This window comes from Triturus cristatus, chromosome 3_2 (assembly GCF_964204655.1).
Source record: "Triturus cristatus chromosome 3_2, aTriCri1.1, whole genome shotgun sequence".
NCBI classification, from domain to species: domain Eukaryota; kingdom Metazoa; phylum Chordata; class Amphibia; order Caudata; family Salamandridae; genus Triturus; species Triturus cristatus.
Window position 1 is genome coordinate 1,154,630,864 of NC_140584.1, and position 16,376 is coordinate 1,154,647,239.

Below are 16,376 nucleotides of genomic sequence, written 5' to 3' on the forward strand. Positions count from 1 at the left end.
GATGGTCTCACCGATGACTACATAAGAGACTGAAACGTCGACCTGAAACACTTTTTCAAAAATTCATCAACTTAAGGAAAAGTATATATAAATGTGACACTGCAGGACCATTGAATTGTATTGTGTCTCCTCTTGTTACATTTTTTATGTATATTTACAGTACCCATACAACTATTTTGAAAAATATAAATTCTTTCTTTATATATACCCGTGTTCTTGTTTTTGTATATTTGTTTTGATTTAATTCTCCAGTTATGATTGATATTGTTTAAAATGAAACTCAAGAATTAATCTATCAATAAGCAATTGATAAAAGCTTATATCCCATTAAGAATTTTGAAATATATGACTGTGCATCTTTAAATAAATCCCTTGACGGCACCTTTACCTATCCATTTGTCCAGGTGTGGCTGGTGCCAGGTAAGGAAAGAAGGTCGGGAATGGAATGTTCTCCTGACTTATCTGTCCACCGCGGCAGTCAACCTATAACGATGGTGCCTCATGCAGTTCAATGCAAACACTTGAATGGAGGTAGAAGGATACACCCAAAGAGTCAGTAGCCTTAGGTGAGAGATGAATACTCTACTGGTCTGAGCCAAAACCTGGCTGACAAAGCCTCCAGCTAATGTCTGAAGGAGGCCATTGGTTGAAAGGGGCAGACTCAAAGCCCACTTTATGTATATTGTTAGCAATCGGTCTGTTTGCCAGCTGCGCCTTCAAACCCTAGCCCTACAAAAGGCTTGTATTCACAAGCACTACATGTAAAGCATTAGGATCACACATAGTCAGCAATGAAACAAAAGTATTGAGGAACATTTTTCAAAAGCAGTGCATGAAAAGTAATGGGAGTGCCTGGCAAATGAGGGCAGAACCTGGCATGTGGTGTGAGTACCTGTTGTATATAGTAAAATCAGGCATGTGGTGAGAGTACATGGCAAAGTGGGCATGTACGGGGAGTACCTGAGCAAATCATGCCACTAATTTGTGACATTTTTCATTAGCTCAGCCTTCCAGAAGGATACTCCTCCAGAAATGTGTCAAACATTGATATATAAATGTTTGTCCCAGCCTTACAAAACGTCCATAGTTACCCAAACACCCATCGTTACAACCATTGATCACTTGGGGAAAGAGAGAGTTCCATGGAGAAGTCCCCTATATGCAGGATTCATCGTCTCTATGCCAAGCTGGTGCACTGCAGTCCTCTTCTGCTGGTAGAGGTGGGAGAAATCAGTGGCTTTACCAATGCCTACATCCCTAACTTCGAGCAAAGAATGCATTATATTTTGTTTCTGTGTTGATGTATTTGTTGAGTTCTAACATTAAATCTAAGGTCCTTCTAATTGAACTGCATGGTATATTACAACCCGCCCTCTGCACCTAGAACAACTAAAATTACCAGACATAAATAACACACGAATGGGAACAATAATATACAATTGGAAACCAAGGAGTGACTGACAACATTTTATTATCAGATCAATAAAAGCTGCCAGTATTTTATACCAGATAGAAAAATAACTTTATTTTGTAAGCGATAAATGGATGGTCAAACTGAATACAATGGCATGCGCATTATGACACATCACAACAGAGGTAACGGTGAGTATAAGGGAAGGATGCTATGAAATGCTCACACAGCCGTCCTTTCAAAGATAACTCCCGGGGCTTTCCTCATATGAGGTCCAATATCCCTCTTCCCCCAGTACCACTCTGCACACAGCACTGGATTGCCCCTGTGTCCACTTCTTTCTCATTTAGCACACATCAATGTGGGATTAGGAAAACTCCAGTACTGCCCTCCACCTTACCGTACCCCTCTGAGAACACTAGATTGGTCCAACCTTTGTTACCTTTATGCTCCTTCCTTGACTGTCAAGTAATTTTCCACTTCTTGCCAGTCCTCTTTTACTCATGACACTGGACTGAACTAGCATCTATACACTCCCCACCCATCTACCCTTCCTGCAACCCTTAAAGCATCCCTCTTGCCATGCTACCTCTAAATAAAGTAGAGGTGGCCTTGGGTTGTAAGGCAGAGCACCAAGACGCAATGGAAGCACATCTTTTCTTTCGGTTTTGAGAGGTAGCCGACATTCCCAAAAATGTGGGCATGTCGGAGTGCAGCTCAATAACCTTCCTATAATGATTTTTTGACCTCAGGTACAGGTAACCCTGCAGATATTTCCTTGCCAACGTCTCGGAGGACAAAGACCTGCTGATGAGTTTCCAGTCAACCTCCTACGGTCTGGATGAACTTCTGGTGCCTGCCTTCCACATCCCATTGTCTCTACTCTCATCTTACACCTCACTGCACTGAACTGTTTGTGACTCAAGAGGCTCCAATAAGAACCGAACAAAATGACGTCAACACATGGGTATATGGGGAGAAGGCCTAACGGAAGAGTCAATATTAGCACTCCGCTTCCTGAATGTCAATGGTGGCCTTATCCTCCCTCTAATCATGGGATTGTCACTTCTCTATACCAAAGTCTACTTTCACTTTACTGCACTTTCTTATAGCTCCCGCCTGACCTTTCCAGCTGGGATCTTATAGGTCCTCCCTGCAGAATGGGGGTAGCAGGAGTCCCAGGCTTGTTTTTGGCATTTCCAATCCTGCATCAGAAAGGAGGTCAGAGTGTGAGGGATTGGTGCTGGAAGTCGCCATCTTGTCTACTTGGCAGCGTTACCACAGCTCTGCTCTTCATAGCTTTTGGTATGCTAAGCATTGCTGCCTGTCCTAACACAACACATTCAGAGCTCTACGGCCTCAAGGCACTTGATTTTCTAGACAGAGGATTGCAACGCAAGCACAGTGGATTGACCTCCTGCATTCCTTAGCCTCGCTGGGCTTCCTGGGACAAGGTTCTGGACAGCGACCGTGGCAGTGGCACCTTCCCAAAGTCCATGCGTGTGGGCTGCATGACCATTGGCAACTCTTTGGTGATTTCGGAGATCATTTTCTTGTCTTTGCATAGGCCGTTGCCTGGATTGCTCAGGGCTCTTTCAAACTCAATCATTCTGCGCAGTTCCTGAGGTGTGGGCACTCGTTCCGTCTTGCCTCCCAGGTCCACAGGCTTGAAGATGGGCATTGGCAGCGCCCGCTGGTAGGGCAGATAATATTCTTTCGGTGCCTCCCCAAGGCGACCAAGCTTCATGATATTCCAGGGTGACCTCTGAACCAAGAAAAGGACCTCGTGCTGCTTGGTGTAGGTCTCTTTTCGGCGATCATTGGCTTCTCTCAGAGCACAGCTGTGGAGAGAGTGAAGGAGCATAAGTGTTAGAGTCCCTGATCAATAACTGGTATATCATCTTGATGACTAATTGATTTCATTAACAATGCTTATTAGATTTCATCCCAGGTCTTGGCAGCCTCCATTTTGTTTTTTAAATATGTTTTTATTATTTCCAAAACATAACAATTCAATTATTATACTTAAGCAAGCTGGTGCACATATAACGACAATATAACCTGGTCGCACCCAGGGACAAGTGACATAGCCATAGCCACCATGTACTGTATATCGTTCTTCAATGTAATAATGACAAATGTCAACAAGACTCTTGATCAACAAATGTATTAATAGTAACCAATTGTCAACGAGGATAATAGAAAAGGCATCCTAGCTGCCCATTTAAAAATACGAAACAAGCTTTCCCCTCACCCTCTTGTCCCCCCCCCTCGGTGTGTCACACACAGCAATAGTAATGGCAACGTCAAGGTGTATCAGAAAAGAGCACTATAAAGGTACACTGCAGCAAGGATCAGGGAGTTCCTCCGTGCCTGAGGCAGGTATAGTCAGGGATACAATAGGTATAAACATCAGCTTATTAGCTACACAGTGGTCAGGGCAAAGCAGCCGGGTCACCAGCCAGAAGCTCATCATCTAGATCATCGTCCGGAACTTTCAACAAGACCACTAATGCTTCCCAAGCCCTTGCTGCTTCCACAGCTTTCTCGCTATTTGCTCGATGAGCCAACTGTAATCTAACGCTGCCCTCACATTCTGCCCATTTAAGGAGGTCAGCTTTCCATCTCTGGACGCTTGGGCCACTCTTGGAAATCCAATGTGCTGTAATGTCTCTTTTAGCCCAGAGGAGGCCCAGGTCCAAATACTTACTAGTTATCTTGGGCCCGATTCACAGAACTAACTTAAGACAAAATCCTAAACTTACTACCATTTTGGTATTTACAGAAGGCACTTACTCATTTTGGTATTCACAGAAGGCACTTACTCATTTCGGTATTCACAGAAGTTAAGAGTCCTACCTTTAGGACTCCTAAATGCCTTCTGTGAATACCGAAAGTCTTAAAATTAGGATTTTTCGTAGTTTAGTAGTAGTATAGTTAGGACTCCTAACTTTAGGACTCCTAAATGCCTTTTGTGAATACCGAAAGTCTTAAAATTAGGATGTTTCTCAATTTAGTAGTAGTAAAGTTAGGACTCCTAACTTTAGGACTCCTAAATGCCTTCTGTGAATACCGAAAGCCTTAAAATTAGGATTTTTCTCAGTTTAGTAGTAGTATAGTTAGGACTCCTAACTTTAGGACTCCTAAATGCCTTCTGTTAATACCGAAAGTCTTAAAATTAGGATTTTTCTCAATTTAGTAGTAGTAAAGTTAGGACTCCTAACTTTTGGACTCCTAAATGCCTTCTGTGAATACCGAAAGCCTTAAAATTAGGATTTTTCTCAGTTTAGTAGTAGTAAAGTTAGGAGTCCTAACTTTAGGACTCCTAAATGCCTTTTGTGAATACCGAAAGTCTTAAAATTAGGATGTTTCTCAATTTAGTAGTAGTAAAGTTAGGACTCCTAACTTTAGGACTCCTAAATGCCTTCTGTGAATACCGAAAGCCTTAAAATTAGGATTTTTCTCAGTTTAGTAGTAGTATAGTTAGGACTCCTAACTTTAGGACTCCTAAATGCCTTCTGTTAATACCGAAAGTCTTAAAATTAGGATTTTTCTCAATTTAGTAGTAGTAAAGTTAGGACTCCTAACTTTTGGACTCCTAAATGCCTTCTGTGAATACCGAAAGCCTTAAAATTAGGATTTTTCTCAGTTTAGTAGTAGTAAAGTTAGGAGTCCTAACTTTAGGACTCCTAAACTGAGAAAAATCCTAATTTTAAGACTTTCGGTATTCACAGAAGGCAATAAGGAGTCCTAAAGCTAGGACTACTAACTTCTGTGAATACCGAAGTGAGTAAGTGTCTTCTGTGAATACCAAAATGAGTAAGTGCCTTCTGTGAATACGAAAATGGTAGTAAGTTTAGGATTTTGTCTTAAGTTAGTTCTGTGAATCGGATCCCTTATTCTTGGAAGTATGGGGAAAACAGTGCAGCAGACAGAGACCTATAGTGAGCTCTACATCTCTTTCAGTGATGTCTCGCAGTAGTGTAACTACCTCTTCCCAGTATGTCCCAAGCTGGGGAGAAGCCTACATCATGTGGCGGAAATCCGCATCCTCCGTGTTGCAGTGCGGGCACATTGCCGTATCCGTGTTAAAATATTTATTAATTTTTGTCAGGGTAAGGTACGCCCTGTGTAGTATAAAAAAATGCACGAGTTGGAAACGGGCATTTCTAGAACCTTTCCATGCCCGTTCGACTAGTTCAGCCCATAATTTCTCAGGAATCTCTTCACCCAAATCCCCCTCCCATTTCTGTCGTAGTATCAGTAATGGAGTTAGTGCCTCATGTATCATACACCTATAAAGGCAGGTAACTGCCTTTAAGGTTCCCGCCACTGATACCATGGATTGGCAGACCATTGAGGTTTGTGGCTCAATGAGCCCCTCCCTCCAATGCTTTTGGATGGCCGCAACGTTGAGCAGTCAAAATATCGACTTTTTTTATATCGACCTACATTAATATCGATTTTTTAATATTGTAGGGACAGAATATCGACGTCAAGAATATCGGTGACCAGAATATCGACCTTAAGGTAAGTAATATCGTTTTTTTATATCGTAGTAAGTAATATCGAAGTAAGTAATATAGCAAAAATATCGTCGTTAATTATATCGATATTTATATTAGTGTTATGTATTTTAGCATGTATTTTATATGTATGTTTAACATTTTTTGTAATGTATATTCATTATTTTTAAATATATGTATTAAAAGTTTAGAAATTAGTAATTTTTTTAATGTAAATTTTGTGTTTTAGCATCAGAACGGGTTGTGGGTTTATAGGGGAGTAGGGTGGGAAGTAATTTAATTATAATTAATTAATTGATATGTTTTTATTTATTGTTATTGATTATTAATTTATTGTAAAATAATTATTAATTAATTTGTATTAATTGATTAATTGATACATTAATTATGTTATTTTTCATGTGTAGCGGGTTGTGGGTTTATAGGGGAATAGATTGGAGAGTAATTTGATTATATTTAATTAATTAATATGTTTTTATGTATTGTTATTCATTATTAATTTATTGTTAAATAATTACTAATTGGTAATTAATTTGTATTCATTGATTAATTTATCATTATATTAACTATAATTAATATATTATTTTTGTATTTATTGTTAATTTATTGTAAATTTACTATTAATTGGTAATTAATTTTATTAATTGATAATTAAGTTAATTGTGTTATTTGTTTATGTGTAGTGGGTTGTTGGTTTACAGGGGAATAGGGTGGGAAATAATTTATTATTATTAAGTATTTTTATTTTGTATTTTTTTAAGTTGGTATTTATTATTAATTTTTTGTTAGTTACTTTTTCATTGGAAATTACTCTTTATTAATTGATTAATTGATAATTAAATTAATTGTGTTATTTTTTATGTGTAGCGGGTTGTGTGTTTATGGGGGAATAGGGTGGGAAGTAATTTAATGTTATGTAAGTAAATATTAATTTAATTTTATTGGTCTTTATTATTAATTTTCTGTTAATTAATTATTAATATGTTATTTATTTTACAAAAATTATTTAAATTAATAAGTATGTTAATTTAACCCCTAAGCTATCCTACATTGCCCACACTGTTACACTCACTGGAGTTGGAATAGTAAATATAACCCCTACGCTATCCAACACTTTCCCTACTGTTGCACTCACTGGAGTGGGAATAGTAATTTTTACCTCTACGTTATCCAACACTCTCCCTACTGTTGCACTCACTGTAGTGGGAATAGTAATGTTTACCCCTACGCTATCCAATACTTTCCCTACTGTTGCACTCACTGGAGTGAGAATAGTAATTTTTACGCCTACGCTATCCATCACTTTCCCTACTGTTTCACTGTTTGGAGATGGAACTGTAATTTTTATCCTTACGCTATCCAACACTTTTTCTCTATTATTTGGGTGCCGATTCCGATTACCGTACGACTCGTATCCGTATTTTTTTACGTACGAATCGTACAATCGTATGGAGCGAACTTTGTACGACCCCTACCCCGAGTACACTTGTGCCTGGGGTACGAGTCATACTGCCCCCCCAGCCTCCCCCCTCCCGCGTATGCCTGCACCGTACCCTCCACCCCCCGTATGTGCAGACCGTACCCCCCAGCCCTCCGTATGTCTGTACCGTACCCCCACCCGCGTATGTTCACACCGTACCCCCCACCCACGTATGTCCGCACCGTACCCCAATCCACATATGTCCGCACCGTACCCCCCCACCCGCGTATGTCTGCACCGTACCCCAGGCGTACCCCAATCCTCGCGTATGTACGGTCCGTTCATACATGAGGATTGGGGTACGCCTGGGGTACGGTCCGTACATACGGGGGGTGGGGGGTACGGTTCATGCATACGGGGGTGGGGGGTATGGTCTGTACATACGGAGGTGGGGGGTACGGTCCGTACATATGGAGGTGGGGGGTACGGTGCAGACATACGCACCGTACATACGCACTGTTGGCCTATGAACGGTGCGTACCCCAACAGCGTGTATGTACATATGCAATGTTGGGGTACGCACCATACATGATGACACGTACGATGTGGGTGATGGCGTGTACGTTGCATACCGGGCCCCCTTTTCGTCGTGCATCGCAGCGTACTTAGCTTTTCCGGCACTTTTTGGCTCCCGTAAAACTATAGCCGTGCGGAGTGCTGTAGGTACGAATCGTACTTGCTGGTCCATAAAACGCTGCCTGACTCCATGCGGACGTCGCGTACGCGCTGTCCAGGATCAGAATTGTATGGGGTTTTTTTAGCCGTACGGCCCCAATTTACCTGGTCAACTGTAATTTTCATGAGGGGGGCGTGGCCAACTGCCGGGCATGGAGGACGTGAGCTGAAAGAGCTCCGTCCCATACCCTGACACTTAGCGAAATATCCTGTTCTAATCTGGACCTAGACGGATGGGTCACCCATCCTTCGACAGTGGAACACTTCTGGGACCGATGTATGTATGTATGTATGGCGTATTTGTATAGCGCAGACTGTCACCCGAAGGGTATCCTGGCGCTTCAGACAATTATACCAACACCACACAGAGCAGTCAAAAGAAATTAATCAGACCTAGGAAAGAGAAATGTTTTGAGTTCCTTCCTAAAGGAGGAAAAGTCCCCGGAGCTTCTCAGCGACAAGGGAAGAGTATTCCAATGTTTAGCTGCCACAAATCCAAAAGCTCGCCCACCCATCCGAGCCCTCATTACCTTAGGAATTACCACAAGATGTGCTGAAAGAGACCGAAGGGAGCGAGTGGGCACATACCACTGGAACAATTCCTGCAACGGAACAGGTCCCTGTCCATGAAGTCCTCTAAACACTAAGCAAAGTGCTTTAAAGATGACTCGTTGCGGGACAGGTAACCAATGAAGATCGACTAGTGCCATAGAAGAGGAGTCGGAACGGCGCCGGGACAAAGCCAACTTGGCCGCCATATTCTGCACACGTTGCAGCTTAGCCTCCAAATTAGCTGGGGCTCCCAGCAGTAGTGCGTTGCAGTAATCCAGCCTACTCAATATGGTGCCACGCACTACTTCTGGCCGAACGTGGGCCGGCAGCAGCGGCAGAATCTTCCACAGCATACGAAGCAGCATCATGCAAGTGGCCACAGTTTTATTTACAAAGAGGTCCAGTTGAAGATTGGGCCCAAGCACTACGCCCAGATTTCTGGCGGAGGCCGCTGCTAAAGGAGCATCCGGATAAGAGGTGGGCCAAAAGTCAGAAGGCAGTGGCCGAGGGACCCGATCCAGCGAGCAGTGTAGTACCTCTGTTTTGGAGCCATTGAACTGCAGAGAGTTCTGCCTCAACCATTCCGCAGTTGACGCCATACACTGATGGAAAGTCTCCAGAGGCACCGCATCCTTGCCCTCGATGGAAAAAATTAGCTGTGTATCATCGGCATAGTTAATAACCGAGATGCCGAATGATTTAATCAGACTCACTAGAGGGCAGAGATAGAGGTTGAACAAAATAGGGCTGATGGCAGACCCTTGCGGAACACCCTGCTTAACTGCTTTAATCTCCGACTGGAAAGGTGGCAAGGCCACTACCTGCTGCCTATCACCCAGGTAGGAAATAGTGCACTCATCGGATGCGGCCATGGTGCGCTCAGACTCTGAGACTAGCATAACGCTGTTCCTCTCGATCACGGCTCAAATTGCCAGAGACTTCTAATGTTGCGTTCCGGGATGATCGGGAGTGGTAATGTATAATGATGCTATGTAATATATACTACTGTTGATGACTGCTTTAGTAGGTCTAGTGTAACTAAGCTGTATAGGGAAGTGTGCTAACATAACCAACGCTTTTTCAAATGGGCAATGTGATGTTTGTATGAACTGCTGCAGTTCAGGTCTCCACCCCCCAGGCGATTGCGATATGGCATTTACTGTTTGGAGTCCATGTTGGACTTTTGTTTCAAGTTTGGTCCTCTGATGTTTTATGGGGGAAGCTAGTATTGGGGAGTTTCTATGTTGAGGCATGCGCGGCTCGTATGCCGCTCATGTCTGAAGGGCTTTGGTCTCCACATGTCGCGTGGCCAATACGCTATCTGTACCACGATGGCATTACATAATAAATACACCTACTGCACCTGGAACGTGAAGGGCATGGGCTCAATCCATAAGAGACACTGTGTCCTGGCGCAACTCAATAGAAGGAAGGTTGCTATAGCTTACCTGCAAGAAACTCACCTTAATGCTGATGAGGCAGCCAAGTTATAGAAAAATGGAGGGGGCAACTGTTTGCCACGCCATACTCAGCTTTTGCCAGGGGGGCGGCGGTGTGGGTGCAAAATAATATCCCTTTCAGGCTTCTAGAGCAAAAAATAGACCTTAACGGCAGGTATGTGTTACCTCATGGCTTGTTGGATGGGGCTCATGTGGTTATGGGTTGTATATATGCTCAGAACACTGATCAGGATAGGTATCTAGATGCACTGGGTGTAGCCCTGACAGACTGGGCCGAATATCCCTGGGGGTTGGGGGGCGACTTTAATGCTGTATTGGACATTGACCTGGACAGGTCTCATCCACCATTACACGCTACAGAAAGCAAAAAGCAAGCTGAGGCACTCAAAGGGTGGACAGAGGGCTGGGAAATTCACGACGCATGGCGGGCAAAACATCCAGGGCATAGAGAATATTCCTTTTACTCACCACCACACAGACTGCACACTCGGATAGATAGGTTACTGTGTTCCGGAGCCCTGATAGGATCAGTTACTACGGTACTCCATATGGGCAAAACCCTGTTGGATCATAACCCGGTGGAATTAACGCTACAATGGGGCAAGATTCCAACTCCGATACCGACCTGGAAACTACAGCCCACGATGCTGGAAGATCCGGTCTTCCGTCATGCCCTTTCGGAGGCGATTGCCCATTATTTCTCGGAGAACGCGGGGTCTGCTAGTACTCGCCATATGGAATGGGATGCCTTTAAAATGGTTATCAGGGGAGTGGCAATTAGCACTAAGACAGGAGTTTGGCTTGCTCTGATAGAACGGCTCACTGAACTCGAGGGTAAACTGGCTGCGCTGGAAGGGGAAGCTTTGGGGACCAATGAACAATTGACACAGCTACGGGAGGCTAACATACAATACGCGGAACTCCTCGAGGAGCTGCATGTTGTCGATCACCGGCTAGACACACAGAGACAACACACACAGGCAGACAGGTCAGGGCCGCTGCTAGCACGGTTGGTTCGGAACGCACCCTTGCCCGCACCTATATTGGAAATTAAAAACAGTGAGGATGTTGTGGTTAACACGCAATTGGACATCAATACTGCGTTTAGGGACTACTATGAGCACCTATATGTTCCACTAACTGGACATACTGACACTGATTTTGAACCCTTCTTTGCTTGGATTATGCTTACCAAAGCTCACACAACAGCAGCGTGACGAATTAGCACAACCGATAACAGGGGTGGAAATCCGACAGGCGATTAAAGCTTTACCACGTAAAAAAAAACCCGGAAATGATGGCCTGCTGGTTGAATTTTACGTGGTATATGCCGACTTGCTGATTCCTCATTTACAATGCATATATCACGAGTCGTTGGAAGCAGGTGGGCTCCCCGCTACTACGCTGCAAGCGCTAGTGGTTTCCTTACTGAAGCCTGGGAGGGATGGATTGATCCTATCGAGTTATAGACCTTTAACACTCCTTAACACGGACTATAAAATCCTGAGTAAATTGTTGGCCACCCGCCTCTGTCAGTTTATCCCCAAACTAATACACACTGATCAGTGTGGGTTTGTACCTGGTAGGAACACGGCACTTAACATCAGATGCCTACACCAAATTATGATGGGCACACACGGCACAGGAACTAAGGAAACGGGAACTAAGGAAGGTTGCATATCGCTTGATTTGCGGCAGGCATTCGACTCCTTGCATTGGGACTATATGTTCTATGCCCTCGCACGATTGGGTACCTGATGAATATATTACTATACACGAACCCCAATGCGCGGGCACGCAGGGGTCGGCATATCTCGCGGCAATACACGGTGGCTCGGGGTACCCGACAGGGATTCCCCTTGTCGCCGTTGTTGTTTATCCTGGCGCTGGAACCACTTCTGCACAGACGTTCTTTCTCAAGCTGTAGGGGGATAACGCGAAGTCATGCATCTCACACGGTTTCAGCTTACGCAGATGATCTCATTCTTTATATCAAAGACATGGATGAGGATCCTCATCCAATGCCCTCCATATTTGCGTCATTCCAAGAACTTTCTGGCCTGGCTATTAATGCTGCCAAGTCGTATGCCTATTTCTTTGATAGCTCTGTGAGAAGCGGTCAATTTATGTTCGGCCCCTGGACCTTTCACATAGCGCCTGATACTTTTAAATATCTCGGAATACAGATTTACCATGATGCCACGGATCTCCTAGATGGCAACTTAACGCGCGCGATTACTGCTCTCAAATCTCAGATCCATTTCTGGATCTCGCTGCCCCTATTGGTGGCGGGCCGAGTAACCATCACTAAAATGGTGCTGTTGCCGCGGCTACTTTATTACTTCGCCAATCTACCTATACTTGTACCATCGAGGATTTTTAAAGTATTGAACTCTTTATTGATAGAATTAGTCTGGGGCACGTATCAGCCTGTCAAAACTACAATTAACCACAAAACAAGGGGGGATAGGGGTACCGAACTTGCGCGCATATTGCTATGCTAGCAAACTTGAGTGGCTGGCATTTTGGCTTGCAGGACGTAATTTACAAGAAGTGGATATGTCACTGCGGGACAGGTCAAGGGGGTCATCCACAGGCTCTTACTGCCTCAGGCCTTCATACCAACATCGACACCCCACTTGCTACGGATAGCCACTTACTGGAGGAGCGCAGTGAGGTATACTGGACAGACACTACCGTATGCTCCCACCATTCTGCTGCTAGGTGTCCCCACACGAACGGAACTGGTCACTAACCGTGCTTTACAGGCAAGGACTGATGCGGGCATTGCCACAATAGGAGAGTTCTTTAATTTTTTTATTAATGACTCATGCAACATTTATACGCGAACATGGTGCCCCCGATACACTGTTCCTACTACATTTACATATATCCAGATATATACGCACTACATGGTTAATAGAGGATACTGAACCAACCACGAACACACTACTTACCATGCAATACCTAATGGGACATGGGGCACGCCTTACAAAATGGTTGACTAACAGGATTCGGACTGAAACGGCGATCTCATTACGACCACTGCGCGACAGATGGGAAGAGGACATAGGCCGCGAATGTACAGACAAGGAATGGTACACTATACTGGGCTACCCCAAAAAGGTGTCTCGTAACCCTCAATTTAAATGCATTAAATTGATGTTACTCCACAGAGCCTATTTAACCCTGCGCAGATTGTGTGTTATGTTTCCGGGGGCAAGTGATACCTGCCCACGCTGCTACGCACCCAACGCGGGGCTGATACTCATGGTATGGAACTGTCCTAGACTGGGACACTACTGGGCGACGGTATGTAAAATAATGACGGATATAGCCCCGGTGCGTCATAACGACACACTGGAATACTGTATATTGGGACTAGGGCTCCGTGGAAAGTAGGGTAATCCCATTTATCGGTTTGCTAATCTTCCGCTCCTTCTAGCTAAAAGAGCCATAACCACACAATGGAAAGCCGCTAGGGCTCCGTCCCTACAGGATTGGCATACGTAAGTAGTGAGATGGGGTAAGGTGGAAGGGGCTGAACTAAAAAGAGAGGAGTATAGAGGTCTACGGAAAACACCGATATGGATGAGCTGGAATGCAATGATGGAGGAATGTGCAGCGATAGATATATTATCCAACTAAGGGGTCATGATGCCATCTGCGGGGGTCTTGGACCACTGGCATGGGACACACAGGCTCCTTACAGCATCAGGGGGATCTGTTACTTAATATTGCAGGAATGCACAGTACACCTAGGACAGACTGTGGACCTGAGATACACGCAAATTTTAGATCTGGACATGTGAAAGTGCTACTATAGGCACTTGTTGCCGAGCTTGCGGGGAGAGGGAGGGTTGGGTACGTTTTGTTAGGATGGTATAGATGTGATAGGTCATGATAGATTTGATTAACCATGATATGTTATGCTGGACTTCTGATGTAGGCGAGAATGCTGTGTACTATCCGTAATGTCCTGCTGTTAGAGACTCATTCAACGATTTAAGACTCTCATAGACCCTATGCAATGTGAATGTGTACTCTTCTAATTTGGTTGTATGCATATGTAACTATACCATGTATCAGTATGTTCATGTCTCGCTCTACGATGTCTGGATAATTGCTGTGGAAAATCAATAAAAACAAATAAAATAAAAAAAACTGTAATTTTCATCAGAGTTCCTACAATGCCCACAATACACCTCCTGTAGGTCACACTACTCAACAACTTATTAAGTATAAATGGAACTAACAGGAACTGTATGGAAGTGGGAAAGAATACATTGATTTCGGTTTTTTTCCTACAGCACAAATGCACTAGATTGCAACACCGATATTCCAAATATACCATGAACTGACTGGATTTGAAAAGAGGAGAGTTTTAGAAAGGGAATGAGGAAAATAGACAGATGAGGCTGCAATGTCTAGGAAGCAAAGAGGAAGGCAAGAAGAAAGGGGGAAAAGGGAAAGAGGATGAAAGAGGAGAAGTAACGAAAAAGGATCGATGAAAGGGGCATGAAAGGAAGGGAAGAAGGGAGGAAAATAGTCAAGGAAAGAAGGTAGGGCGCACAGAGCCTCCTATGAACACCCACTCACCCTCATGTATCCACTCTGTAGATCCGCTTTCACTCACCCTCACTTAATCAAACCATAGAGCAATCCTCCCTCACCTTCACTCAGCCAGCCCTTGTGTGTACATTCAAGAATAACTCTCCTTGGATTTGCACTCACTTCCTCTACCATCCCCTGGATCCGCACTCACTCACCCCCCTTAGCCACAGACTCACTCGCACATCTGCTACTCTCCACGGGGCACATTATCAAGGGAATTATCGTTGCTTTAGCGGCACTTTTTGCCGATAAAGCTGCGATATTTTTATCGCCCTATTAGCAAGCCTGCGCTAACATGCGTTAGCGCAAGCTTTCCGGCGTTAGCTGCCGGTTTTTTCATCGCCTTGCATGTCAGCGATATGTATCGCTGACATGCAAGGTAGGCGTTACTTACCTAAATTTCATGGTAAAAATCGCTAACAGCACTTCCCTGTATTATCAAAGATATCCCGCGATACAATAATTTGCGCTAACCTCCGATGTACGCAGGTTTTTAACACCTGCTAAAAACCTGACTAAAGCCAGATCCCCATCAGAAGACCCACAGACACCAAAGAGGTAGAGGGCATATTAACAAGTAAGGGCGATGATTATCGCCCGTGCCAAGTATCTCTTTGATGTCTGTGCGCCATCGCTGCCCATGGCAAGCTATCGCCTGAAAACCTATCTCCTCCTAGACCTTTCCCTGACACTATCGCCTCTCACAGACGTGTTGATAATACGTCGGTATGAAGCCGAAAATTATCAGGGAAAGGAGGCGATAACAAAAGTCCCGATACTTTCACGGGCGATAATTATCGCCCTTACTTGCTAATATGCCCCCATATTCTTATCACTTCTCCTAAACGTCCCTACAACCACACTCATCCTCACTCACTCCCCCTGGCTCCACATTCACTCCCTTACCCTCCTCCCAAGCCCTTCCTCACCCCACGTACCTGCACATTACTAACGCAAAACCTCTAGGGCATTCCCATGTCGCACCATCCTTCGCTACCTCTCCCCACCCCTCAAACCCGCACTCACTCACCCCTTCTCAGCTCTGCTGGACAGACTGAGGTCCCTCCAGTCCGCCGTGTAGGTCTCCCTCCGGGCTTTGTTCTCTTCCTGCACCTGGCAGCTCAGCTCTGCCGCAGTGAGCCCCCCTCCACTCCGGAGGACCACAGTGCGCCCCGACATCTCTGCGGCGTGTGTCCGTCTGTCCGTCCGTCTGCTCCTGGTACCGAGCCCGGGCCTGTCCGCGCCTGTGCTTGTTTTTCACCTGCCTGCAGGTAGCCCTCCTTGCTTGATATGACCAGCCCTGGACTCCTCTCTCTGCCCCTGCCTGTCTCTTCCTCTTCCTGTCTCTCTGAGGCTCTGTCCCCTGCACCTGGCACCGCGCGATTTATACCCCCTCCGCCTGCTGCTATTTTCATGCCCTGTGTCGTAACACGCTATATCTGCAGAACATACTCATCTCTCTTCCAGTTCCCAAATGTTCCATCCCTCCTCCTGGAGGGGGCACTGCCAGTGCCAGCCGTGCTGACAGCAGATAATTCACATCGAGGGTGCTCTGACTACACGTGAATACCCTCCCCCACCCCTCACTCAAGTGACGGCTGGATGCGCGTGTGTGGGCGGTCACTGCGTCATCATAGCTCAGTTCACAGGCCTGTGGA

The 16,376-nt window shown here is 44.8% G+C and overlaps 1 protein-coding gene across 1 annotated transcript; it reads right to left on the reverse strand.

The window, feature by feature from the left end:
- Positions 1-1,454: 1,454 nt before the first annotated feature.
- LOC146859304 (telethonin-like) lies at positions 1,455-16,079 on the reverse strand. Its single transcript, XM_085649970.1, has 2 exons — positions 15,749-16,079; positions 1,455-3,252 (listed from the first exon to the last, which is right to left on the reverse strand). The coding sequence occupies exons 1-2, from the start codon at positions 15,895-15,897 to the stop codon at positions 2,838-2,840; spliced, it is 564 nt and encodes a 187-aa protein (XP_085506096.1). The 5' UTR covers positions 15,898-16,079; the 3' UTR covers positions 1,455-2,837.
- Between the last annotated feature and the right edge of the window lie 297 nt (positions 16,080-16,376).

Bases quoted from the DNA above. Each gene is read 5' to 3' on its own strand.
- LOC146859304 (XM_085649970.1), bottom strand. From the start codon at position 15,897: ATGTCGGGGCGCACTGTGGTCCTCCGGAGTGGAGGGGGGCTCACTGCG. The intron at 3,253-15,748 runs GTGAGTGAGTGC...CTCTCTCCACAG, and splicing joins TCCAGCAGAGCTGAGAAGGG to CTGTGCTCTGAGAGAAGCCA.